The sequence below is a fragment of the Vulpes vulpes genome, chromosome 16 (genome assembly GCF_048418805.1).
Source record: "Vulpes vulpes isolate BD-2025 chromosome 16, VulVul3, whole genome shotgun sequence".
Classification (NCBI taxonomy): Eukaryota; Metazoa; Chordata; class Mammalia; order Carnivora; family Canidae; genus Vulpes; species Vulpes vulpes.
In genome coordinates this window covers 52927933-52954540 of record NC_132795.1, presented here as the reverse complement: position 1 = coordinate 52954540, position 26608 = coordinate 52927933, and the positions used below count along the sequence as shown (strand labels likewise).

Below are 26608 nucleotides of genomic sequence, written 5' to 3'. Positions count from 1 at the left end.
CATCCTCGCGTGGTGAGGAACTGAGGCCACAAGTCCAATAGCCAGTGAGGAGCAGAGGTCGGCGAAGCACCACAAGGGTAAGCTTGGGAGCGGGAACCCTAAGCTTCAGAGAGGCAGCCCCAGCTGACAGCTTGACGGCAACCTCATGACACCCAGGGCCTTCCTCCCTCAACACTGACTGAGGCCGAACATTCTTCATCTCATAGCGCCTGGCAACAGGAGCATAAAATGACTTTAAAATATACAGAGTTGGGCAGCCCCGGTGGCGCAGCGGTTTAGCGCCGTCTGTAGCCCAGGGCATGATCCTGGAGACTCGGGATCGAGTCCCACATCGGGCTCCCTGCATGGTGCCTGCTTCTCTCTCTGCCTGTGTCTCTGCCTCTCTCTCTAGCTGTGTCTCTATGAATAAAAAAAAAAAAAAAAAAAAAAGCATAACTAAAATATACAGAGTCTGTAATGGAAACCCATATTTATAATGAATTAAAGTCAGAAAAACAGAATAGCAAAAATTGTACTAATAAGAGAACATTTCTTCTCCCCATCTCCCCCCCACCAGAAAAAGAGCCCCATATTTTAGAAACACTTTGTAGACAGAGCCACCTATGCGAAGGTTGTTCCAACTCTAGTCATCAAGGAGGACCTGGCTTCTGGCCTTCTGAGGGCAACACAAAAGTGAAAACACCAGCAGATTTCCCAAAGCCCCTCACTGTGACTCACGTGAAAAGCCTGCGTGAATAGTGGGGTCAGGGTGACAACTGACACAGAAGGTGCCAGTCCATTCATGGCAGCATTTACTGACTGCCTGCTGTATGCCCGACACTATGGCAGGCACTGAGGTATTCAGAACTACCTGGTGTCAGAGATTCCACAAACACTATGCTGAATCCCTACCCTCTGCCAGGCCACATGCTGGCTTTTCTGGAGCTCACTGAGCAGTGGGAGGGAAGGACACAGACATCAAGATGCCTTGTGGTAACGGCCAGGTGAGTAAGGAATCCCCTTCCATGGGGCACCAAACAGCATCACCAACTCTGCCAATGGTGCTGTCCCTCTGCAAGAGGTCATCTGCAATCCCCCAGTCGCTCAACTAACATTTGTGCACTTACTACCAAGTGAGTACCTGGCACACACAAAGCAGATGTGCAAAGGTAGTCCAGGAAGGGTTAGCCGGCATGGAGCCTGTGGATGGAGCCCACAGCCTCATAGGCAAGACAATTAGTTACAAGTTGAAAGAAGCAGGGAGAGGATACAAAAAGTTAAAAATAAATAAATAAATAAATAAATAAATAAATAAATAAATAAATAAATAAATAAAAAAAAAGACAAGGTCCAAGAAGCAATTGAAATCTCAAGAACAGAATCTTAAATTGCAGTAAGTGGCCCCATGGAGGGAGGTGACCACGGAGATGGTGCACAGCCCAGACCAGGCAAGACTGGGAGTCACTCCTGAGGCGGTCTGCTCACAAGGCTGAGAAGGGAGCAGGGGGTCTTCTAAACATGCCACCCAAGCACCCGCCTGACCCAGCAGCTACGATGAGGACTTACCAAATGTCACTCCAAGAGGCCAGGGGCCCCCTCTCCTGCACCTGAGCCGGACACTGAGCCTGGCACAAAGCAGGCACTCACTGCATGCAAACACAGGTGGTAGAACAGTTTGTAGGGGTGGTGGGGAGCGGGAACTGTGGGGCCTGACCTCAGGAGGCACTAAGGAATCCCAGTGTGGCCCTCACGAATGCTGGAGCAGGAGACTGAGCTTCAAGAGCGGGATGGCGCTTTGTTTTGATACGCAACCCCACGCCAGAATTGAGATAGGGTTTTCTAAGCAGAATGCACTTGTTATGGTGATGAAAATCAAATGCTTCTGGGGTGCTCAATTGTTGATTTCGGCTCAGGGTCATGAGATCGAGCCCCCCCTCCCCCGTCGGGCTCTACGATGCTTAAGATTCTTTCTCTACCTCTCCCTCTGACCCCCCCCCCACAAAAAAAAAAAAAAAGAAATGCCTCTGCCTAACAATTTGCTTTGCCTAATGATGAGAGTAAGTACCAGACAAACAACAGCTAGAGTTGAGCAAATTTATTCCATGTCAGGTACTGTTATTGACCAACTGAACCATCATCACACCCCTATAAGGAGGTATTATTATTGTCCCCATCAAGGCCAGCTTCTGGGCACGTGTGTGAGACCTGTGCAGTTGCCCAGGGCCCCACATGTAGAAAAGCCTGTGGTTGCTTCATGCTCTGCTGTCTCATCCTGACATCCTCAACACTTTTTAAACAAGGGCCCTGCATTTTCATCTTGCACATTTTGCGTTCTTTGCAAATTACATAGTGCGGTTTTCATCTCCATTTTAGAGAAAACTAAGGACTTACAAAGTTTTAGCTGAGGAGTGGTATCTTGGGGACTGGACCCCAGGCGGCCTGGCCCAGAGTCCACTCTTCACCGCTCACCACATTGCCCCTCGTGCAGTTTGGCTGGGGTTGGGGGGGTTCACCTTCATCTGTCTTCCAGCCCCCAGACGTGAGGCTCCCTGAGGGCAGGAGCCTGTCCCCCTCCATCCGTGGACCCCATTGCTCTGCACAGTGCCCCGTGGACTACAGCTGCTCAACGATACTTGTTGACAGAGGAACTCAAGCAATCAAGCAATAAAACTAAGGAACACATAGAGACAAGGAAGGATTTCTCAAACTGGAACACTGACCTTCTGGGTTAAAACCTTGGTCCAGAGTAAATATTCATCACACATGAGATGAAGAAACCAGATAACATATTCTGAAAGTAAACCCTGTCGTTTCTCTTGAAGTACCTTCCCAGTGTATCTTAGAGCTCTCTGTTATAGCCCCTTCTGAAAAAAATGCTTCCTGTTCACCAACTCCTCCATAACATTAAAACTCGTTTTCATCTTTGCTGAGATAATGGTTTCTTACTAAGGATCAAATGAAAAATTCTTCATCAAGAAATGTAGCACATTTCTGGACTATGCAACATTACTGGAAAATACTTTTGTTCTGTGCTTTTATTAATCCTATTCCAGAATATAAAGTTTTCCACAGGTGTGTTGTTCATAATAACGATCCTAACAAAACAACAGCCGATGCTATTGAAGACTAGCACGTGTAGGCACTGTTCTAAGTGCTTCTCTCGGATTTTCTCATTTAATCCTCCTAATAACCATTCAGGTTAGATCCTCCTCACTCTCTCCGTTTCCAGAGGAGGAAAGAAGGTACAAAGTGGTCGAGTAACCTGCCCAAGGTAACACAGTCACCAGCGAGCCCACACAAGTTCCTCAAAAGTGTCATAAGGACAATGACTTTGGGGTGCCTTGGTGGCTCAGTTGGGTAAGCGTCTGCCTTCAGCTCAGGTCACCATCCCAGAGTCTGGGCATCGAGCCCTGCTCAGTGGGGAGCCCGCTCCTCCCCCTGCTCATGCTCTCCCACTCTCTCTCTCTCTCTCTCTCTCAAATAAATAAATAAAATCTTAAAAAAAAAAAAAAGACAATGACTTCTTTAAGAGAGGGCACCTTCCCTTTGATGAATTCAAAGAGAACACACACTGGTTCTGAGCTAAAGCAGATTAAAAAAATATAACTTCTACACTACTAACTGCGGGTCCTAATCTTGTCTCGCTATATAGCAACCATTCCCTATAAGCAGGTTAATCTAAACTTAAAAATCAAGGAAACAGCAAAGAAATTAGCACAAAGAGAATTTCTGAAGCTTTTACTCCTCCTGACTTTCCTACACTCATCCGACATCACCTCCAGTAAACTCTTTTGCTCTCTCACTCTTCTGAGTCTGTACAAAGTATGGGCTCCCTTCCACCAAGACTTAAAGAACTCTAAATTTTATAAAACTCGGGATCTTCCTATGGCATGACGTCATGGCTCATGACCATGATCATTAACAGCTGTTCACTTTGGAGGTGACAGTGGGGACCAGACAGATTCCTGTCACAGGAGCGGAGGGGAGAGTCCACGCTGACACACTGACAGCCCTTTGCACTCTGCAGGCCCCAGTGTGACCTGTGATCCTCAGTGGAGGGTGTCACGTTAGCCCCGATGTGTCATCACAACATCTCGGGCCAGTTGCGAAAAGTTGTAAAAGTCACAGAGAAAACCACCACCTCTGGAGACCAAAAAAAAAAAAAAAAAAAAAAGAATAAGAAAAAGAAAAACCCCAATTTCCAAAGAGACGCGAGGGGAAGAAAGAGAAAGGGTCTGTGGCGGGCCTTCTTAGCAAGGGAAAAGAGCTGTAAGCCATCGCAGAGGCCACTCGGCCGCTCATCAGGCAGGGAAACTGAGGCTGCCATCAGGACACAGGTGACCAACCAGGCTCCAACAGGCACCCCAGAGCACCTTCAGAGGGCGGCTCGGGGCGCAGAGGGGGCCGCAGGGGCTTTCCCGGGCTCCCAGCGCCGCCAGCTGGAGTCTCAGGGCCGGTGCTGCTCCCCAGCTGGGTCACAGGTGGCCTGCGGGTCCGCCCCGCTCACACGGGCCCCGGGGTGCGCCCCCCCAGCGCTCTCCGGGTGGGGGGCCCCAGACCTCGCCCCCAGCTGCCTCAGGAACCCCGGGGCCCACTCCGCCCCCCCAGGAGCCGCCCCGTGGGCGCCCCCCCGCCCGGCGTCAGGAACCACAAGCGCGTGCCCCCGGCCCCAGGGACCCCCAGATGCTGCCGCGTCCCGCCCCCACGACCCCCCGGGTGCCCGCCGCGCCCGGGGCCCCGGTGCGCGCCCTCCCCGCTCCTCGCTGAGGCTGGCGGCGGCTGGGGGCGGCGCGGCCCGGACCCAGGCGAGGCCGAGGCGCCGCGGCCGCAAGTGCGACGTGTCACAGGCCCGGCGGGCTCCTCCTCCCGCCGCCGCGGCCACTACGGCAGCGGGGCCCCCGCGGGCTGGGACACGGGCGCCCAGCGAGCCTCTTCACGCCCGGCGGCCGCTACCTTGTTGGTCGGCACGGAGCGAAGGCGCCTGAAGATGCTCAGGATGTCCTGCTTGCTGGGGTCCCCCATGGTCGGCGGAGACGCGAGGCGCAGCCGGCCCGGCCAACCGGGAAGGGCCGAGCGGGAGCGGTTGCCGCCTCCGGGAGACAGACGGCGGCCGAGGGGGCGGGGCTGCGCGTGACGGTCAGGCCACGCCCCCACACTGGGCACGCCCATCCGGGCCACGCCCACCACCGGGGCTCACGCGCCGCTCTCTTCTCGCGGCCTCGCTCGGCGGCTCCGCCCACTCGAGCCCCGCCCCGGCGCCGCCCGCGCGTGCGCAGGAGCCCGGCGCCCCTCCTCCCGGCGGTGGCCTGGGGAGTTCGCTGCGGGGCCGAGCCGGGCGAAGCTGGGTCAGGCCGGGGTGGGCTCCCGCGCGCTCGGCGGTGGGGACCCGCCCCCGCCGGAGCTGCTCGGCCGCCGCTTCGACCCACGGAGTGAGGCGTGGCCGAGGTCTTCTCACCTGGTCCTCCCGAGCGCGCAGCATCCCTGCAGGAGCCAGGGGGGAAGCGCGAGGGGAAGGACCCACCTGCCGCCATCGGATGCCCGATTTTCTCTGGTCGCCTTTATTGCTTTTTCTTTTTTCTTTTGCATTAAGCTGAAGCCGAGCCCTGGATGGGAAGCCTCCACCGCCCGAGGATCGGTTTCCTTCAAGTGCCTGTTTGGGTGTCGGGTCAGCGAGAGGTCGCAGTCGTCTTGAGGCTCAGTCGGGACCGGTGAATTCAGACCCGAGGAGCAGCGGGACGTGCCCGGCGGCTGCCAGTCACGGAGGGGCTTAAGGTCTCGGAGGAAGGTGGGTGCTTCCCCAGAACTGCCGCCCGAGGCTGGGTGGTGCAGGGCGAGGTCAGGTTCACCTCGGCTCCAAGCCCGACTCGCCCGCCCCCTCCTAGCTGTGCCCTTGGTCAGGTCAGTCCTCTTCTCCAGAAAGCCTGGCTTGTTCCTCTGTCGGTGCAGTGGGCGCTACAGATAATCAGTGCCCGACAGCATGAGGGAGCCCTGGAAAAGCCTTTGGCTGCGTCTTTCCTACTTTTAGAAGCAGGGAATGCTCACTCAGCCTGTCCCGGTAGATACCCTAAGAGGAAGTTGGAAGTTTTATAAGGATGTGGACTCAGATAAACCCAGGGTTGGACCTTTTCCAAGGAAGGGAAATTTATTACCTAACAGAACAGTAAGTCACTGTTGCAGAGGGCTGTGACCCAAAGTTCTTCCTTCTGTTGAGTCAGAAGCATATACTCTTGTACTCTGTGTCCCCCTGTGACACTGATGCACGCTGGCCGGTCTGGGACCCGGAGGGAGTCCTGCAGGACCAGCCAAGAGGGTCCTTGGTTTTGTGCAGGATAGAAATAAAACTCTGAGAGGAAGTGAGAGCAAAGTTTATTAAATAGCATAAGTGAAGGGTGCCTGGGGGGCTCAGTGGTTGAACATCTGTCTGCCTTCCGCTCAGGTTGTGATCCCGGGGTCCTGAGATGGATTCCCACATCACGCTTTCTGCAGAAAGGTTGCCTGTCCCTCTGCCTATATCTCTGCCTTTCTGTCTCTCATGAGTGAATAAATAAAATCTTTAAAAAATAAATAAATAGCATAAGTGATAGAGCATAGCAGATGGAGTGTCTGGGAGACTTAGGAAGAGAGAGTCCGTCCTTTGCTCGAGGCTGGGGTTTTTATTGAGGATTGTGGTCTGGTGTGCATGTCTCAGGCATTCCAGAATTGGTCCAAACAAGGACCAGAACTCAAGTGTCCTCCGTCAGTCACTTATGCCCTGGAGCCAGGGATCTTGGCATCCAGGTATCTGCAGCCCCAGGGTCTTGGAAGATTTACGTGATGACCCTAGCTGGTCAGTCCTTGGATGTTATCTTTTGTGCTGGAGGTCTCCAAGGAAATCATTAACTTCTTGATCTTAACAAAGAGGACATACATTAAGGCATGTGTAAGGCGGGGGTGCAGGTCCTAGCGAGAACAGAAGCAGGAAAAGGAGCAAAATGGGGTCCCTTCAGTTTCCCTGTCTCAGTATTGGTTTGGCCCTACACAGAACACCTGGCATGTTTATGAGGAACAGTCATAGCCCTTCTGATGGGAATGATGATTACTATTTGGAGCTGAAAGCTTACTTACCAAGTTACATATTGGATGCCGGGAATTATATACTCTACAACATAGAGATCCCCCAAGTGATAAGGGAACAGAAGGCAGCTGGGCACAAAGCACAAGATGACACCTCACACACACAACACCCACTGTGAGATAAGTGTGGCATTCCTCAGGTACTTCTCGATGCCCCAAAACTAAGGGAAGGGAAAAAAAATCAAATGATTAACTGATAAAGATCATAGTCCTGCAGGATATGAGTCTCTATCAGTTTATCAATGTCTTAGTGATATACAGGGAAAGAGCATTTTTTTTTTTTAAGGTTTTATTTATTAATTTGAGAGAGAGATTGCAAGCTAGAGAGAGAGCATGAGGGGATCCCTGGGTGGCGCAGCGGTTTGGCGCCTGCCTTTGGCCCAGGGCGCGATCCTAGAGACCCGGGATCGAATCCCACGTCGGGCTCCCGGTGCCTGGAGCCTGCTTCTCCCTCTGCCTGTGTCTCTGCCTCTCTCTCTCTCTCATGAATAAATAAAATCTTTAAAAAAAAAAAAAGGACATGTAAACAAAGTTAAGTTTCTTTAACACCTGCAGCCTATTGACAAGGACTTTAATAGGAAAAGTACAACATTCCTCCAGGAAGCCCCCAACTGTCTTACTAGAAGGAAAAACCACCTTAACTCAGCAGTAGCCAGGCCTCTGCTTTCATGTAAATTTTGAGTATATCACAGTCCTTTTGTCCACCTCCCTTTTTCCTCACCTCCCCCAACTCCCAAGTCTATAATCAGCCAACCCCAGGGCAGCAGCTCTTCTGCGCAGGGGTTCTGTTCCCTTCCTTTAATAAAATCACCTTTTTGAACCAAAGACCTCTCAAGAGTTCTTTTCTTGGCCGTTGGCTCCTGACCACACCAACATTTCAAAACTAGACCTCACCAGCATGCTAAAACCACATCACGAGGAGAAGAAAAAACGGGCAGTGAAGTACAGACTGTCTATAGGAGGAGAAATACCGGTGTATGCATATCACTGGCTCATCTGTCATCTGCTTAAGTGTTCTTCACAGAACTTATCACCACCTAACATGACAATATGTAACACTATATATATATATTGCTTCCCTTCGGTCGAACATAAATTTACTAAGATCAGATCTGTTTTGTGTACCTCTGTCTGCAGCACCTAGAACATGCCTGGCGCACAGTATGCATTCAGTAGAGATGTGTGGGATAGGCTTAGAATAGACAAAGCTACAAAGAGCGCCATTCCCAAGCATACTGATGAGAACAGACTGGATAGTCTACAAAATCATAAGTCTTCTTAAGCCTATCAGGTGGCTAAGTTTGCAAATCAACCAAGTAAACCGAATTCCAAAGAGAATCGAGCGCCCCCAAAGATAGGAGCAATGGAGAAAGGTGGCCACCATACAAGTGGGCAAGAGGAAATAAGTTGAAATTTTAATGAATCTGTAAAGGCCAAGTGTGGGCTGGCATGTCAGTCTGAAATAGCGTGAGGCCTCAGATACAAAAAGTTTACATTCATTCACGAGTTCTTTTCCATAAACTTCCATGAGAAATTGTTCTTCATAAGAAAGATGGAGGCACGGAGCACCTGGGTGGCTCAGTGGTTGAGCATCTACCTTCGGCTCAGGGCGTGATCCTGGGGTCCTGGGATCCAGCATCAGGCTCCCTGCAGGGAGCCTGCTCTCCCTCTGCCTGTGTCTCTGCTTCTCTCTGTGTGTCTCTCATGAATAAGTAAATAAAATATTTAAAAAGAAAGAAAGAAAGATGGAGGCAAAGACACTTGAGAGAAACCCCTCGGGCAGTCAGGTGTCCAGCTGTTGTTGGGGGATGGGCACAAAACCCCACCCACATCCCTTCTGTAACATAAGAGCAGCCAACCCTGAACCCACAGTGTTCAAAGATCTGTTGCTGCCAGAGGAGGAGTAGAAGCAAAACCCAGTTACACCAAATCCAAAAGCTAATAAGAGATCCTCTCACCCTCAGAAGAGGACAGACAAAAATTCATTACTACAGACTTAAGAAGAATAATACAGAGGGAACCAGCCATGAGGCAGGTGCGCGTTGCCTGCTGTGCACCGTCCCTGTTTACCTTTCATGAAGACATCCTGGGGTGCCTGTGGCCAAGCGAAACACCATTTAGTCTATTTAATTCATTCAGTTAAGCAAGAACTTGCCGAAAGCCAGATGCCACTTCAAGGATAGACTTGCCTAGACAGTCGTATGATGAATCACAGAGTGAGAATAGGCACAGATCTCGCCCCTCGCCCCTGGAGGACACCAGGGAGCATTAGTGCTGACAGCGCATGCTGTCTCTTACCCCGTTTCTGTACAGGTCAGGTGCATTTGAAAATGAGCACAGGGAATCATGAGTGACATTATCTGATTTCCACAAACCCCTACAACACTCAGGCAGTGCGCACTTAGATTCACAAATGCCCCGTTTTAAGTATTTAAGGTAAAACACTTACTGATCTTTGCTTGTTATCGAGTTGATGTTCTTGACTGATTTCTTAAAACAATGTCAGCTGGGGCCATTACCTCCTTTAATGGGATGAACGATTTGGTGTAATAATTGTGCATTGCTGTAGTATTTGCAATATTAAAATATTAGCAAAAATAATTGCGAAATGAAATGAAACTTGTGTGTGTACCAAAACCTGATTGTTTGTAACAAGTGCATTTGTCATCAAAAACTGGAAACGCCCCCAGTAATCCTTCAGCTGGCTCAGCAAACATGGGGAGTTCATTCCACGGAGACCACCTACAATGAGAAGGATGTTTACCCCGATGATGTGTGAAACCACATGGATGGATCTCGAATTAATTATGGGAAGCAAAAGAAGGGGAGACATAGCCTGCAAACTGTATGATTCCATTCATAGGACATTCTGGAAAAGACAAAACTATAGAAACAAAACAGATCAGCAGTTTCCCAGGGTTAAGGATATAAGGAAAGGTTGAATTATGGAGGAACTAGGACAAATTTGGGCAGCAATGGGACAGTTCTATTTCTTGATTGTGATGATTACATGACTGTGCTTTTTGTGTTTTTTTTTTTTTTTAAGATTTATTTATTTATTCATGATAGACATAGAGAGAGAAAGAGAGAGAGAGGCAGAGACAGAAGCAGGCTCCATGCCGGGAGCCCGACGCGGGACTCAATCCCGGGACTCAATCCCGGGACTCCAGGATTGCCCCCTGGGCCAAAGGCAGGCGCTAAACCGCTGAGCCACCCAGGGATCCCCTGTGGGTTTTTTTTTTTTTTTTAAGATTTTATTTATTTATTCATGAGAGACAGAGAGAGACAGAGACACAGGCAGAGGGAGAAGCAGGCTCTCCGTGGGGAACGTCATGTGGGACTCTATCCCAGGGCCCTGGGATCACGCCCTGAGCCAAAGGCAGATACTCAACCACTGAGCCACCCGGGTGTCCCCATGACTGTGCTTTTGTCAAAACTGGACTGTACACTAAATGGGGAACATTTTACTGTATATATACACCTAAAAAATGAAAAAAGTGGGAAAAAAATCCTCAGCGGTGTGGGACTTATGGCCCATGGAATACCATGCATTCTATTTTTAATCTAAGCATATTTAGGGACATGAGAAAATGCTCTTGAAATATTAAGAGAAGGGAACAGGGTGCCCAACTATGTTTATAGTATGAGCTCAATTTTGTAAAACACACACGTTGATGACAACCACAACAGAATGCATGTGCTACACACATGCACATAGGGGAAAAAAAAAAGACTAGAAAAAATAATCTGGAATTACCACTGTGGTTGCCTCTGGACCCCCGGACCATGGGTGGCTTTGTTTTTCTGAATACTTTTGCTTAAATTCCAGATTTCCATCTGAGCCTTTGTTCTGTTTACAAATAAGCGAAAAGCATGGACATTGTTACTGGAAAATACTATAAAGGGGCAGAGGTGGCCCATTAGCTGCACATGGTCCGTTAGCCCAAGGTTTGCCCTGCTGATCCAAGGTTGTGGCGCTCGGGGCTGTTTGTGTTGTCACTGCCACGGGTTTCTGCGGCCTTCGGTGGCCACATGGTGTCTGCCCATCAGTTATCCTTTCCTTAAAGAGAGTGATGTTACAGAGCGCCTGGGGGGGCTCAGTGGTTGGACATCTGCCTTCGGCCCAGAGCGTGACCCCGGGATCCCGGGATGGAGTCCCACCTTGGGCACCCCGCAAGGAGCCTGCTTCTCCCTCTGCCCGTGTCTCTGCCTCTCTGCATCTCTCAAGAATAAATAAGTAAAACATTTTTAAAAATGAGAATGATGTTACTGACGCAGCTCATCTGTTCATCCGTTCCTTCCCTTGTGCACGTCCTAGCTCTTCCCACAAAGGATTTGAGGAGTCTGAAGCAGCATTATCTGAATTCCATTTGGATGGGCCAAAATGGGCTTCACTGGATCTTTTCAGTTTTGCTCTAGGAGCTTCAAGGGGAGAAGGTCTGGGGCCAGCTTGCTGCTCAGTCGAGTGGAGCCAGTGCTGTGACTCCAGAGCCAGGGAGGACCTGGGGTCCCGGTGGGGGGGTCACTGCAGCAGCGCGGCCTAGTGGCGGGGCCTGTACTGCACCACCGTGTCCGAGGGCTCGCTGGGCTGCCGGGGGGCTGTTGCACCCTGGGCAAGTCACCCAACCTCTCTGTGCCCCCAGCGCCTCGCCTGTAAAACTAGGGATATAACATTTCCCTAGTTCATGGGGCTGCTGGAGGGTTGGGGGGTTTAGCCCAGGGGCTGGCACAGACGGAAATACAAACGATAAGCTCTTATTCCCATTTTACCAACAAGCAAACCAAGGCTTAGATTAAGTACTTCAGTCAGGCCCATGCTGCTGGTACCGTCACAGCCCAGTTGGAGCACGGGGAATATGACCTCACGGTCCATGCTTTTAACCATCGAACCCATTTTTATGCCTTTTTAAAACTGTTGAGTTTCAGGGGAGAAAATGTGGAAAACCCAGCCCCCTGGGTCGTTTCCTACATGGACGGATACGTGGCTTGGAGGAGGCACTCGTGCCTGGGGACTGGTTGGGGAGATCTGGAGTCTCCACCTGAGGTCGGCCGAGTTGGGATGGCCTTTGGGGTGAGACTACTTCCATAAGTGGCCCCCAGATTTGTGTGTTTTATCAAGCAGGTTCACACTCTAGACCGCATGCGATCATGAAAAAGGAAAGGCAGGAACCACTTCCCCATTTTCCAGATGAGGAAATAAAGGGTCAGGAAGACGGAGGGGCTTACCTGAGGACATGCAGCTCATCAGTGACACAGGTGCCCTTCTGACCCTGGTGGGACGCCTCTCCCTCTGCCACCAGCCTGCCACCTAACCTTCCCTGCCCCTGGCATGAGAGTCCTAGGAATAGTGAGGGATGGGATGTCACATTGGCCTGTGTCCCTTGCTTCCTGCACTCTCTTGGGGCATATCTCCCACTGCCTTGGCCAGACTGTGGGCAATCAGTGTCTGGGTCCCCAGGGCCCGGCTCCCGTGTCCCAGAGCTGGGTTGGGAGCATCTGCTGGTTATATGAACAAATCGAGGGGCACAAGGAATGGCTGGTATTTTGGGAGCTCTTCCTTGTGCTTTGAGACCAGCGGTCCCAGGTCAGCATCACTTGGGACACATTAGATTAGATATGCGAAGTCCGACTCCATCCCCAACCTCGTGATTCAGAAACTTTGGAATGTGGCCCAGCAAGCAAGGCTGTAACAAATCCTCCAGGTGTACCAGGGCACCTGCTTTTTGGAGTTAGGCATTGGAGTTGAAACCCCAGCCCTGCCCCTAACTTGCTAGATGGCCTCACACAAATCATGCAACCTCTCAAGATTTGCTTCCTCATCTACAAAGCGGTGTTCATGCATAACGAGGAGCCCTTATGTGGCCCTTTGCAGAGAAAGGTGCTCAGCACCGGACCTGGCATGGAGCTGAAAAATGCTAAGCCCAAGGCTGGTGAGAAACAGTGGGCTGAGAAACTGTGCTGGGGTCAGCCCGGCTCCTCTAACTCTGCTCTGCAGTGGCCCCACCTGGTGCAGGATGACCTTGTACCTCAAGCAAGAGGCCTGTGAGATCCGGCTGGGCCCGGGTCTGGCCTCCCTGGGGCAGTGCTCCTGCAGGTATGAAGGGCAGAGGGCGCCTGCCCAGCAAGGTCTCCCGCTTCTGGACACCCCCAGGGTCATCCCCACTTTGTGGAAGGTGAGGCTCAGGCACTTGCTTGGGTGTCGGGTCGCACACAGGTGGGGGGGGGTCCCTCCCCAGTATGCAGTCCACCCTGACCTCTTGCCAGGCAGGGATGCTTCCCACTGGAAGTGTGGGGAACAGGTCAAGGACCCCATAGTACTGTGACCCCCAGGGCCTTGGAGCTGGGCTGGGGGCCCTGTTCGCCTTAATTTCCTGAGACTTGTAGGGTGGCATCCAGAATCCACCAGGTACACTCTCAGGGGACCATCCTGCCCTCTCCTCCCTGGTGTCAAAATGACTTGGACCCTCCCTGAGCTTCTGGAGTTCCCTAAAGGCAAACCTAGGTCCTCCTTCGTTTTTCTCCTAGTCTTGCACACAGTAGGTACTCAATAAATGTTTGCTGGACGAATATGACCCGTGGAGAGGGCCAGCGGATTCCCTGCCAGGAAGGGCTACTCAGGAGCAGGCCATGCTCGGCTCCCCCAACCACTCACTGTGACCATGGGCACATCACTCCTGCCCCCCACCTGGCCTGCTTCCCCACGAGCAAGGCCGGGGGCGGGGCCGGTGGCCCACGGAGCCCTTCTCAGCTCCCACCCCCGTCCAGGGGGTCAAGGGGTCCCCTCCATGTCTGCCCCGAGGCCCCAGGAGCCACACTGAAGCGGCCGCCCGCTCCTCGCAGGAGCTCGGGGAGCCCCGGGCCTCGGCTCCAGCCGCTCAGAGCCGCATCTCCTTCCTGAGGAGGCTGTGGGAGGGGCAGCGAGGATGCCAGAAGCTTCACTCGTCAGCATGGTAACAGGTCCGGCGCCTGGGTGCCCAGGGCTCCCGGGGGCAGCTGCGGGGCGAGTCAGGAGCCCCAATTCCCTGGGACTAGGGCCCCCAGGCAGAGGTGGCCCCGCCGAGTCTGAGGGCCCCCCCTCCAGCTCCTCCCAGCCCTTCCTCACCTGCCAGTGGGGCAGTAGGGCGGGCGGCCCCCAGGAGCCCCGCAGTTCTGTCGCGGGGCTGGAGGTCCTGGACCTTCCATGTCCTCCTCGGGGGACTGCGGCCTCCCCATGGCGGTGGTGAGGGCCGGGCCACCAGGGCTCCACCCCATGGTGGCGACGCAGCTCCTCATGAGGCAGTGCGGCCGCCGGCTGCCCGCCTCCCCGAGGCCCACACTCTGGAAGGGGCCCTGTCTGGATGAGCGTATCGGGGCTTGGTGTTGGGCTGCGACAGCCCTTACATCTCTCCTTCCTTACCTCCCTGGCCGCCTTTCAACATGGGCCACCCCAGTGAGGGGGAGGATCCCACAGGGACCTTGTGCCACAGACCAGCCGGGACTCCCTGAGTGGATGTGGCTCCTGGAGCCTCCGTGTGCTTCTCTGTAAAATGGGTTAGGAAGACAGCCCACTCGGGGATGTCTGGAGATGGGCATGGTTGGTTTTGTTTTTTTAAGATTTTTGAGAGAGAGCAAGAGAGCGAGCAAGCACAAGCTGGGGGACGGCAGAGGGAGAGGGTCAAGCAGACTCCTTGCTGAGCAGGGAGCCTGACATGGGGCTCGATCCCAGGACCTCGGGATCATGACCCAGAGTGGAAGGCAGACCTTTAACCACCTGAGCCCCCCGGGGTGCCCCTGGAGATGGGCATGTGATTCTCTGGTACGGTATGAGCAGAGCACAGGGCCCAGCATACAGCAGGTGCTCAGGGAATGTGTTCAAAGAAACCCAGTGATGGACACTCTCCTCTGGATCCTCCTGTTTGGACCTCAGGGAGGGAAGGCGGTGCCAGCCTGCTGTCCACACTGGGGAAGCCCAGGCCACAGAGTACCAGGTTCCGGGGAGAGTGGAATCGAGGGGCTTGGGTGCCTGAAATCCCCAACCTCTGGGTGGCAGGGCACACAACCCTTCTGGCCGTGGTCTTATGCCTGGGATCTCGCCCAGCTCCAGAGCTGGGAGATGCTGGCATGGGCCTGAGGGACGCAGGGCTCCAGACGGTCACACGAGATCAACTGTTTATTGATTCTTTTTTTTTCTAAAATACTATACATTTAAAGAAACTCCTAACTGAAAAGACTTGACAATTTTTGGTAAATCTGTAGCAAAGGAATGAGGATTTCTGCTGGTAAGTTGTCATGACAAACACAGACGCACATCCACTTTCCAAGCAAGACATCAAGCTCGCTGGAAACACTGAGAAAATGCATAGCTTGTGATGGCAGCGGCCGTTTCCCCCATGTCTGGGTTACACAAAATAAAGGTTTTCCCGCCTTCCCTCCCCCCAACCCCCTGCCCTGTGATTACAGTGTCACTCCTGCCCCAGCGCATCTGCTCCCGATGACCAAGGCCACTCAGAAGAGACCCCTATGCTCAGGGTGAGACCCAGCTTCCATGTGCTCATGAGCAACAGAGAGGAGTGGAGCCTGCAGCTGCTGGAAGGACACGGGAGGTTTTACAGTGTTCTGCTACGGAAAGGACTGAGGCTGGTTTGGAGGGGGGCCCAGGGCTGGCCGGCCAAGACAGGCCTCCCCACAGCCGCCTCCACGGCACACAGACCCAGGCCCGCACGCCCCCAGCCCTGAGCTGGCCCAGCCAGGCCTGTGCCCGAATGTCACAGTCTTCAAGCAGTTTACAAATGAAACCCTCTGTCAGAAACCATTAAATCTCATTCAAACAGTAGACAAACTCTTTAGATTCTCTGCATATCAAATGATATATACAGATATACACCGAGACGTGACCGTCTAATATAAAGCATCTTAACCTACAGACGCATGTGCTTCAGAAGTTAGTCTTACTTTTGAACCTTCCAAATCATCGATAAAATTGTTAATTTGCAAGTATGAAGTTTGGAACGCGAGCAGAACGAAAATAAGTTTTTAAATATGGGGACATTTGGAGTACTACATAAGGTTGTTTCCGGAACTCACGACGGATGCTTCCAGTGCGGAGGGCATTCACGACAGATACCCAGCCGAGCGTGTCCCCACCTTTCCACTGCAACCTCTAGCCTCAAACACCGCCCGTCTCACTGAGCCCCGGCCTTGAGACTTGCCCCCAGCGCGGCCCGGCTGGTTGACAGTGCAGCACGGACAGGGGCTGCCTCAAGACTGGTGTGTATCACTCTGTGCCATAATTTAAGTATCAATGAATGGAAGAACAGGTATATAAAAAAGTATAACTGTACACAGCCTTTAAATTAAAAACCTCAAAGTCTTCACTCAGAAAATGGCATGTAAGTTTGTTCATTTACGTTGCGGATGATGGGACTCGTCAGAGGAAGTAATCAGTGGAACCCACCATGACTCAGGAGAGGAGGAAAGGCAAGGTCAAGAACAGACAGATCCATGATAAGCCGACACGCACAGTGAGCAGGACGGGGGAACGGGGCGAGTTCTGTTGTACTGTTTTCCTGCGCTCAGACCTCTCCGGCTACACCGCGTGTGGAAAGGTGCTGAGTCCCAGGTGAAATGACCCAGCTCGTCTGCCTCTGAGAGACACCATGAAGCCAAGGGCAACGGAGCCATCAGGTTTTGCAGGAAAAGGAGCGGACGCTCGCACGGCCGGCTGCTACCGGAGTGCCGCTGCCCGGGGCCGGCGGCCAACGGAGCTCCTGGGGCCCCTGCCTCCATCCTCCGCCAGCCAGCCGGCTGGCCCGTCACTGGATTGCCTCGACGTAATTTGCTGGGTACAGGCCGACCTGCCCGTTGTCCAAGCGTCCCTTGCACCAGCCCTGCTCATCCTCGTCCTCTATCTTGGTCAGCTCGTCCCCTTCAAAACAAGAAAGAAGCAGTCCTGGTGAGCGGGCACAGTCGCCCTACTAGCTCAACCCACCCCCAGCCCACAGACAGTTTTTAACTTAGGCGGGAGGGGCAGGCATTCTCTTGGGGGTGGGGTGGGGCCAGACCTACTTATTTCTCTACTAAATTGCACTTTAAAGGGGCCTTGGAGAGGTTTCGCACAGGGTCCCTAAAGCCTGCAGCTCCTACAGACACTGCAGAATTAAATGTCATGGGCTCCGCACTTCCCAATCATCCCAGGCTGGGTCGGAGGAACCCTTTCCGAGCGGCTGTGCCACCCCCCTTGCCACCCTCTCCTGCTGTCCTCTGCCCCGAGCCCCAGCCCGCTCCACCTTCTCACTCTCCTCTGGAACCTGTTATCCTGACTCAGTGTGACTGGAGTGGTTGCAGTGGGAGGGGCAGGGACCCATCAGTCTAAGCCCAGCCCCCAGCTCAGGGCATTCATCCCATGACTTAAAGAAATCATCCCTTCCCAATACAGTGTGCTGGAAGCCATCGGCACAGTTCTGGAATCTCCCCATGGTGTTGTTTATTAGCATCATTTGATTCCGCTTGTCTGTTCAGACATGAAGGCCAGGCCTGGGCAGGGGAGAAGGTACCCTGATGGGGACGCAGATGGAGTCCTGGTCCTTCAAGGAGACAGACGGGGGCGAAGACCAAAGTGTGGTCAGGGCCCTGGTGGGGAAGGTCCAGGTCTGGCTGGCATCTCCCACTCAGGGCAACAGAGCAGCCTAGCACCAGGGGCCGCTCGAGGAGCCACCTGGGGCTCTGGCCAGCGACCGCCTGCAGGGGCAGCGTGGGAACCCCGGAGCTCAGGCCTCGGTCCAGGCAAATGCCGGAAGTCTGTTAGCCCCAGGACAACTTTTGCCTTTTGTTCAGCTTGGAGCTTTGCATTTCTCACTGGCATTTCGGTCACTGGCATTTGGGTCCCCTTTTCAGGCTTGGTGGCAATTTCTTCCCCGGGCAGTTATGCCTTGTGGAGGCATTTCCCTGTCTCTCTTTGGTATAGCAGCTAAAGTGATGAAGAGGCCTGTGGGACTGATATCCAGAGCTACTGGATTCGAATCCCAGGGCCCCTGCTCATGGGCAACACGCCCTGCCGCTGGGGCCAGGTTTCCTCGTCTGCAGACCATCTGCAGACCGGGTGCTGGGAAGACTAAGTGAGAGCAGGGAAGGAGCCAGGCGGTGGCCAGCACCCAGTGAGCGGCCGGTGAGCGAGAGCCGCCATCACTCCCATGTGAGGGATGGCTTTCCTGCCAGCCTCCGGGCCACTCTTTCAGCACCGGTTCCCATGCAGATCTAACTCAGCAACACCAGCAGTGAACACGGGGCGAAAGTGAGCACAGGAGGGCAAAGCTCCATCTCCTCCTGTCCATCCTGCCCGCTGTGGACCCCTGGACGGTTGGTGTTTCCCTTGTCCGAGCTCTGTGACACTCACAGGGGCTGGAAAGGGCCCAGGGAGAGGTTTCTCAGGCACCTGAAACCCAGAGGAGCAGAGGGCACTGGAGCGAGCGTGCTACCAACTGAAGAAAACAGTGCTGGCTGGGCAGACGTTGCAACAGAAGAGACAAAACACAGTGAAGAGGGGAGCTTTGAGGCTGTAAAATGTGAACTGGTGATTCAAAACATTGGTTTCAATCAGTTCGCTTTTAACAATTCACTTGGAGCAAAAAGAAACATTTATATCCATAAAACTGCAGACAAATCCAACAACTAAGATGGAGAAAGAATTAGAAATTACAATGAATAAACCAACTGACGAAGTTAGGGAAGAATGACTCCCAGGTGTCAGAAAACCTGGACAAAGTCGAGTTCAGGTGCATACGAACTTCCTACAACCAACAGGGGTGCCTGGTGACCAACCCTGAGCTTGAGTGTCTGAGGCCAGCTGCCCGGCCTGCGGAGCAGGGCTGTGCAGCTGACAGGCACAGACAGGGCCCTCCGGCCCGCAGTCGGCTGGATGCAGGGGTCTGTCCCAGGGCAGGGCAGGTGTCAGCCTGTGCGTGCTGCCTTCCAGCCCAGCCTCCCACTCAGAGGTGTGATGGCGGGTCTGGGATGGCTTTGAGGAGGGGACAAGGCAGGAGGACCTGGCTCTCTGTGGGCCCCCTCTGGCACCAGGCACCTGTGCTTCCTCCTCGGACACACTCTAACATAGCGCTTTCAAGCTAATGTTTGAAACCCATTTTAGCGAATTGCAACTAGCATAGAAAAAAAAAAAAAAAGACAAAGCCCAGAGACTCGGTGTACACAGAGCTCCCATGATCTGGATGCAAACTGTTCTGCAAAACGAAGTTCAGGTATTGGCAACAAAGCTGTGCCGGTAGTAGAAAGTATACTACGTGGCTGCAGGGGGAAGGCTCAAAGGCACCCAAAGATGAAGCTGAGTGGCCCAGAGGTACTCAGTGTGGTCCCGGGGTCTGGGCAAGGTGGCTCGCCAAGGGCTCCTCTGCCAGCTGGGGTCTCTGGAGAAAACCTTCCCCTGGGGACCCGCAGGCTGGCTGCTTCCACCTGGGAAGCACCTGGGAAAACAGCTGGTGCTGGCGATGAACATTCCCTGCCCCAGTGTCCTGCTGTCCCCAGCCCTCCGTCCTGCTGGGAGTGGTGCCTTGGGCAAAAGCACCAGGGGCACCCTTCATGCCTTCTAAGGTTTGGCACTGAGCATCTGCTGCTTTTGAAATGTGGGAGGACGACCCACAGATGCAGCTAGCAGGAATTTCCCAAACTTAAAAAAACAAACAAACAAACAAAACTCCCCAAGCAGGTTGGAAGCATTCGCCCCAGGTGTCAGTCGGGGAGCCCACCTACCAGCCTTGAAGCTCAGCTCATCATGCTCCTGTCCTTCGTAGTCATAAAGGGCCCGGACCCGCACTTCCGTCCCCGAGGTGGTGTCCTCGTCAAATGGGTTTGAGTCCCCATTGGCATCCGTGGAGGAGAACGGGTTGTTAGATTCATCATCCGACCAGTCAGTGGGGTAGCTCTGGGTCTTCTCATAGCTGCTCACACTGCAAGAAAAAGGGTGGACCCGGGGACCCTGAGTATGGGACAGAGGCACGAGGCCCTGCCTGGAGGCTCAGCCCCTGCCCAGGGAGGCTGCAGGAGCCCCGGGGCCTGGCAAGGGACCTCCTTCCGCAGGAGCACAGCCCCTCAGCATCACAGTGCAGTCAGGCTCCCCACAGGGCTGCCCAGCACACCCGTCTTCCTGTGGTGGTGTGCCAGGGCCTCGACGAGGGTTAATGGAGGACAGAGAAAGAACCACCACAGATTGTTAATAGGTGCCCCCCTCCCTGAGAAATCGAGAAGCCAGAGACCGTCCACCAGCCGGCAGCTGGGCCACCTCCTGCAGGCCCCATGCATTGCTGTGAGTGCCAAAGGGGCAAGAGCCTAGACAGAGAGAGAGGAGACACAGAGAGCGAGCGAGGTGGGAACCAGAGGGAAACGTTTGTTCACCAACTTTTTGGCCTTAATGTCCTCCTTCTCACTGACGGTGCTCCCCGTGTCGTCCTCATCCTCGAAGGGGTTGTAGCTGGACAGAGACTGCGCTGACCGTGCGGGGTTGCTCGGGACACTAAGGTCACTATGGGGAGAGAGAGAGCTTTCAGGGGACCCCAGCTCAGCACCCTGCCCCGGCCCTGGGTGCTCCCAGCTGCAGGATCACAGGGCCAGGGGCTGAAGGGGCAAACTGGCTCCTCAACCAAGAGGAGGATTTGTCATTTGAGCAGAAAGAATATTTTAGCAAAAACACTTAGTGATATTCTGGTGGTTAAACACATTTAAAGTGTCTAAGGAGAACAGCAGGTCCATTTCCCTTCTTGCCTGTGGGTGTGGTCTATCCTGAACAGGAGACTGGGGTGCGGACAGGTTGCCGCTGGAGCACAAGTGATATCCGGCCTGTGGCTTCTCCCCACAGTCCTCCCATCTGGGCCTGTGGCCAACACTGTGATGCTGGGAGCTGGCAGCCAGCCTGTGGGGCTCAGCGCCCCCCCTGCTGAGAGCGAGAGGGGCTCCTGGAGCTCTCCAGACCCCACAGCGCAGCATTCCCCTCCTTCTAACTACAAAGGCTCCAAAATCCTCCTCCCTGCTTCTTCTGGGGCTAGAGCTTCTAAAATCAGCTCCTAAACCTGCTAAACAGCACTTTCTAAGAAAGAAGGACCCTTTGTGCTTCAGAGAGAGAACATCCATCTGTATAAATGTTATCAGCCAGCTACTGTGAGCCAGGCCCCGAGGGGATGGACCTGAGGGAGATCAGACCCAGGCCCAGCCTGAGGGCTGACAGCCAGGATGCAGTGAGTGTGCGTGCTGCGGAATAAAATAAGACAGTAAGAGCCCTGGTGCCACACCGTGCAATTCAGCTGCAAGGTGGGGCTTGTGGGGCCAGGACCACCTCCAGCCTCCAAGTTAGGGACTGCATGCGGCTGGCACTTGAGCTGGCACTTGAGCGCTGCACGGAGAGCTGGAAGGAGAGGGGAGAGGAGAGGAGGAAATGCCTCAAATACTACTAGTGACCTCAAGGGGCTGGCAACTGCCTCATGGCTTCAGGCCCGGAGAGGGGCGCTCGACCCAAGCCTGCCCACTGCCACACTGGAGCCGCATGTCTGAGACCACTAGGCCCTCCTCTCTCCCCAGCACCTTTCTCTTTGAGGGGGTGCTGGTACCAGGAAGCAGAATTCATGCAGCAGCCCTGGCCTGCCTAGACTCTCCCAGACCCTCCTCTCCCACCAGCCCCAGTCACACAGGTGCCAGCCTGATCCCTGGGACAGCGCTTACTGCTCCAATCACTTCACCAAGCCCACCTGCCCAGAAAGAGACCCAGCAGCTGAGTGACAACTGGCTGTGTCTGGCCAGGGAGCCCAGGTAGGGGCTTCAGCACTCAGGGCTACAGAAAGGCCTCCAGTACCTGTGCTGACCCTCCTAGGAAACCACAACCATGAGCTGTATTATTACTTGTTGTGGCAATGGAAGCCTCTGGGCCCAGAGCCTGTGGGGCAAGAGCAGCTTCCAGGGAGGGGCAGCTGGCAGCCTCAGCTCTGCAGATGAGAGCAACATCTATCTACTGGGACTCGGAGGCCAGAGCAGACCTTGTCTAGCACACGCTTTCCATGAGGTTCTAATGCCCTCGGTGCCACCTCTTCTAACCAAACAGTTTCAGCAGATAAGTCAGAAATAAAATAACCAACACTTTCATCAAAGATGTGCCTTGAAAAGGGGGGACACTTGACAATGATCTCCTGTACCACCACTCCCCTCCGAAATCAAGCACCTGCATACAGAACAGAGAAGTACAAACCTGACCGGGATACCTGCACCCGCCCAAAGGATGGCATCAATGGTAATCTCCACCTGCCTGTGTGTACCACTGGGGATACACAATGACCAGCACCTGACATCGGCTCCTGCCCTCACTTGGGGCCAGAAGCATGTTTGTGCCAAAGGGTCCTTTCTCTGGATCTTTTCAGAGCTCTAGCATCAAGTGAGCTGATGATCTTCCCCAGAGATGCTCTTGGGCCACTGCCCAGCAGAGTTTGGATGCCCAAGGAGCATCTGGAAAGACATTGGTGGGGTTCCCCCCCCTACAAGGCCTCATGGGGGGGAGGGGGTTGGTCTCCCAAGTATCCAGGCTGGAAGCATCCAGCCCACCCAGAGGACCCAGGGGACCTATCCCAGAGGATAGAAGCTGCCTCATGCCCACCTGCTGGGCTTGTTCTGCAGAGCCTGGTCGCCCGTCTGGTTGATGCCCGTCAGGGTGACGCCATCAGCAGCCTTCTTCTTCTCTCTTCGGCTGAGAGTTCGATTCAGGTCTGCAGACCACTCCTGGGCAAGCAGGCACCGAGAGAGAGAAATGGGGAAACTCATTGGTTTGAAGCCACATCAGTCTAACAACTGGGCAGAAAGCCAGGGTCTGTCCTGCACAGTTAGTGGCATGCAGCCCCGTGGCCTCGGTTCACCTTGCTTGCCAGCTGACCTCGGGTTCCCAGCACCCCCCTGTTACCCCCTCCTCACTGCTAAAGGTGGGGACTCCAGCCTGTGTGGGTCTGTTCTCTGGAAGGAGAATCTGACCAGCCAGCACTCAGGTGTCGAGGAACTTCCCCATCCTGCCCCGGGGCCCCATGGCACTAAGCCTCCAGCCTCCTCAGGCCAGCAGGGGTCGCCAGAGGCCTCACCGGCTTTCCTTGAGCCTTCCAAAGTAGACAGGAGCTAGTTCCCATCTAGTCCCTGACCGGTTTCTGGCTCTGAGCAAGTGCAACAGGAGAGGTGGCTGCAGGTTCTGGGCAAGCCCTTGTGGGGACGGCAACTTGGCAGGGTGGGGGGTGGGAGGTGTCAGGGGCAGGTAAGCTAGCCCTCCCCCACCCCAGCAGGTCTCTGGGGAGCAAGCGGTGCCCTCTGGCAGCTCACAGCACAGCAAGCACTCACCTCCCCAAAGGTTTACTAGTTTTCCCACATGGAAACAGCTTTATCATCCACACTGAGAAACACTCAAAGTGGGTTACAGAAGGAAGGGGCCATGACCTCATTCCCCGGAAAGGTCTCCCTCCTGACCCCACCCATCACCAAATAACCTTGACTGAATTATTAACCCTTGGTGTGTTGAGTCCATAGCTTGGCACACATGTCCATGTAACACTTCCGGGTTAGAGGCCAACTTGGAAATATCAAGTCTAACCTGCCAACTTGTCAAACAAGGAAACTGAGGCCCAAGAAAATGACTTGCCCATGCAGAGCTGATGGCAGACCTGGGCCCCTGACTCCAGACCCTGGTCATCTATTTATTAATTATTCTCTCAACTGAAATAAGTTGACTCAGAGCAACCATATGAATATAAATCTGTCCAGAATGCGTGGCTTCCAGGACCCGTGTGATCAGTGGTAGGCCGGCCTGGGAAGGAGGGGCCCACTGTTAGTGTGGACAATGAACAGCAGGGCAGGAAGGCCACCACATGCCATCAGAACCAGGCTGTGGACCCCACACACACAGACCCATGCGGGCCGGACACACACTGCTGGAGGGTTGGGATTATACATTAGCCACAAAATAAGAAACTTACTTCATCCTGCGGCATGGAAAATAAAGGCAAATAGTTTCATTAGAGAAAGTCAAGCATGATCCTATAAGAACCGTAAGCACAGGCCACATGTGGGCGCTGCTTCCCAGCCTGTAGGCACGAGAGGAGGGCTGCAGTGGCCAGGACGCCCATACCATCGAGCCAGCCTGTCAGCTCAGATCTTCCTTCCCAGACCACTACGCTCTCTAGGTATAGGTGGACAACTCTAAGGGCCTGGGGCGGGAGGGGAGGGCTGCATTTCATAGGTGGCTTCCCAAGCCCCTCTGGATCAGTATACACCCCTGCAGGGTGAATCCCGGCACGTGCAGAGGACACACCAGCTCGCTTCTTCCCCGTGCACCATCGCGGGGGGGGGGGGGGGGTAGGCTATGTGCTTTCCCCTCTAGGGCCACTTCTACTCAGGGGGACCCTGGGCCTCTAGCTCATCCCAGTGCCTCCGTGGAAGGGGCATGGTCTGCTCTCAGCCTCCTGTCGGGAGATGTCCTAACACCAGTGCAGGGAATGTGCTCAGCTGCAGAGACCCACACTGTCATGAGAGCAGCTTCTTGAGAAGTTCCAGAAGACAGAGGGACATGTGTGAGATCTGACACAACCGTAGCTAGGGTGGGGCTAGAGGCCAGCATGGACTCCCAGCTGCCCAAGGAGACGGGTGCTGTTGTCATCCCCACTTTACACATGGGAACAAATGACTGGCTCAGCGTCCCACAGCTCTTAAGCGGTGAGGCCAGATGTGAGTGCAGCCTGTACTCTAGCAGTCCCCGGGGGCAGGGGAAGCCTCTCGGCCCTCGTGCCAGGTGTCCTCCCCGGGAGGCAGCAGCCATAGCCCTTCCAAGCCTTTCCTGGCTCCTGCTTTACGACAGGTGGGGAAAATCTCTTCCCTCAGAAGAGGGGGTGGCAGGACTTAGTGAGGGTGGGAACGCAGATGGACTGTGGCTGGAAGAGGCCCAAGAGCCCCAGGCTCTCACATTTTGCAGGTAAAGATACTGGAAGGCTCACACTCATGAAATCAGGAAAAGAGGAAAGCTAATCCTGAACCAAAAGGAGTTGAATTTACTGTCTGAACCGAGAAAAAGTCCCCTGTGGGAAGGGTAAGAAGAGCTACACATAGCCCCATCTCTCCCCGTCCCAGGCCTGAGGCCTGCCAGCCTGGTGTGCGCTGTGGCTGGTGTGGCCATCCTGCGGAGCAGGCGGGGAGCTGCGCAGCTCCCAGGACTCATCAGCAACTAGAGAATGCCAATGGTCAACAGGCGACCATCATGGTTCCTAACAAGCGAGAACACGACTGCACCTTCACTGAACTCCAAAAGGCCCTGCAGTGGTGCCCTTGGGACTCTCCACATTGACGTGGGTTCCAGAGTAGCCATGCTTAAAGGCTGCCTCCTAAGCAGGGCAAAGGCCATCACCAGTTGGAACGAGAAAGCATACATCTCAACCCTGTGGGCCCAGCCCCTGCCGGACCAAAGGGGTCCTGGGCACAGCCTCCTCTTACCTCAAACTGTGGCCAGTTCATGGACATGCCTGGCCCGTGGTTGGCTCTGAACCACCTTAGGTCCTCCACCGCGTCAGCAGCTTTAATGCTCTGCTCCAGGTCACGGTAAATGTTCTTGTAGCTAAATCAGAGAGAGGAAATGCATGACTCTCTTGGAAGGCAGGGATGGCCCCTATACACCCTGCCCCAGAGCCTGGCCACAGCGGGGGCGTGGGCTCTGGCCACACAGAGTTGGCTTTGTAGCTCGGACCAGGATGCTCTGCCCTGGCTTGGCTGGATGATTATCTGGCCTCAGTGTGCACAGCAGACGAAACACCACCATGGGCTGCAAGCCACAGCTTTGGCTTCCCACAAATTGGCTTGAAATCAAACCAGGTGGCAGGGCAGTGCTCTATGTCAGATAATGCAGCAGGTGCCAGCATCTTGGCCACATGGGCACTGACCTCTGTGGGTCCACTTAAACAGGTCCAGAATCAGGAAAGTTCCCCCTCATCCCTTCAAAAAAAAGCTGGAAGGTGCAAAAGCTGTAAGTGAAACTGCCCAGTGCTGTGGCTGCAGAACTCACCCTCTACCTGGAGCAGCAGCTCACACCAGTTCAACATCCTAGGAAGTGGATTATGAAGGACAGGACCTAGTGTTTCCCCTTATCACCTACATGGCAGGCAAGTCCTTTCCCACTCTGGGTCTCAGTTTCCTCTGTTGAGTGGGCACAGTGCCATCTGGTCTAAGTTGAAGTGTGTCCTCCACACAAGATATGTTGAAGTCCTGACCCCCAGTATCTTAGAATGTGATTTTATTTGGAGATAGGGTTTTTACAGAAATAATTAAGTTAAAATGAGGTCATTAGGGTGGGCCCTAATTGCTGGGAGAAATGTAGACGCACAGACACACACAGAGGAAAGGGTACATGAAGACACAGAGAGAAGATGGCCACGTGGCAGGGGTGATGTGTCTATAAGCCAAGGATTGGCAGCAATTGGACAATTGACAATTGGAACAATCCTCCCCCCTAGAGCCTCAGAGGGAGCACGGCCCT

General features: G+C 54.0%; 2 protein-coding genes and 1 long non-coding RNA gene across 8 annotated transcripts in view; 1 reads left to right on the top strand and 2 right to left on the bottom strand.

The window, feature by feature from the left end:
* The window catches only part of ARFGAP3 (ARF GTPase activating protein 3), a 50971-nt gene extending 45739 nt beyond the window's left edge, over positions 1-5232 (bottom strand). The window contains exon 1 of the mRNA XM_026017342.2: positions 4933-5232. Within this exon, the coding sequence (XP_025873127.2) occupies positions 4933-5148 (216 nt within the window). The 5' untranslated portion in view covers positions 5149-5232. The remainder of the gene's footprint in view (positions 1-4932) is intronic.
* A 47-nt stretch (positions 5233-5279) lies between these two features.
* Positions 5280-18794, top strand: LOC140595907 (uncharacterized). The gene is made up of 2 exons (XR_011997844.1): positions 5280-5764; positions 15532-18794. It is a non-coding gene; the product is annotated as an uncharacterized lncRNA (long non-coding RNA).
* The window catches only part of PACSIN2 (protein kinase C and casein kinase substrate in neurons 2), a 134012-nt gene continuing 122630 nt past the window's right edge, over positions 15227-26608 (bottom strand). For 5 of the 6 annotated variants that reach the window (XM_072741661.1, XM_072741662.1, XM_072741664.1 and 2 more), the window contains exons 7-11: positions 25573-25693; positions 22712-22833; positions 20477-20599; positions 19831-20027; positions 15227-16996 (exon numbers count right to left, since the gene is read on the bottom strand). In XM_072741661.1, the coding sequence (XP_072597762.1) occupies positions 16884-16996; positions 19831-20027; positions 20477-20599; positions 22712-22833; positions 25573-25693 (676 nt within the window). In that variant the 3' untranslated portion in view covers positions 15227-16883. The remainder of the gene's footprint in view (positions 16997-19830; positions 20028-20476; positions 20600-22711; positions 22834-25572; positions 25694-26608) is intronic. The other variant, XM_026017437.2, reaches the window with a different exon arrangement.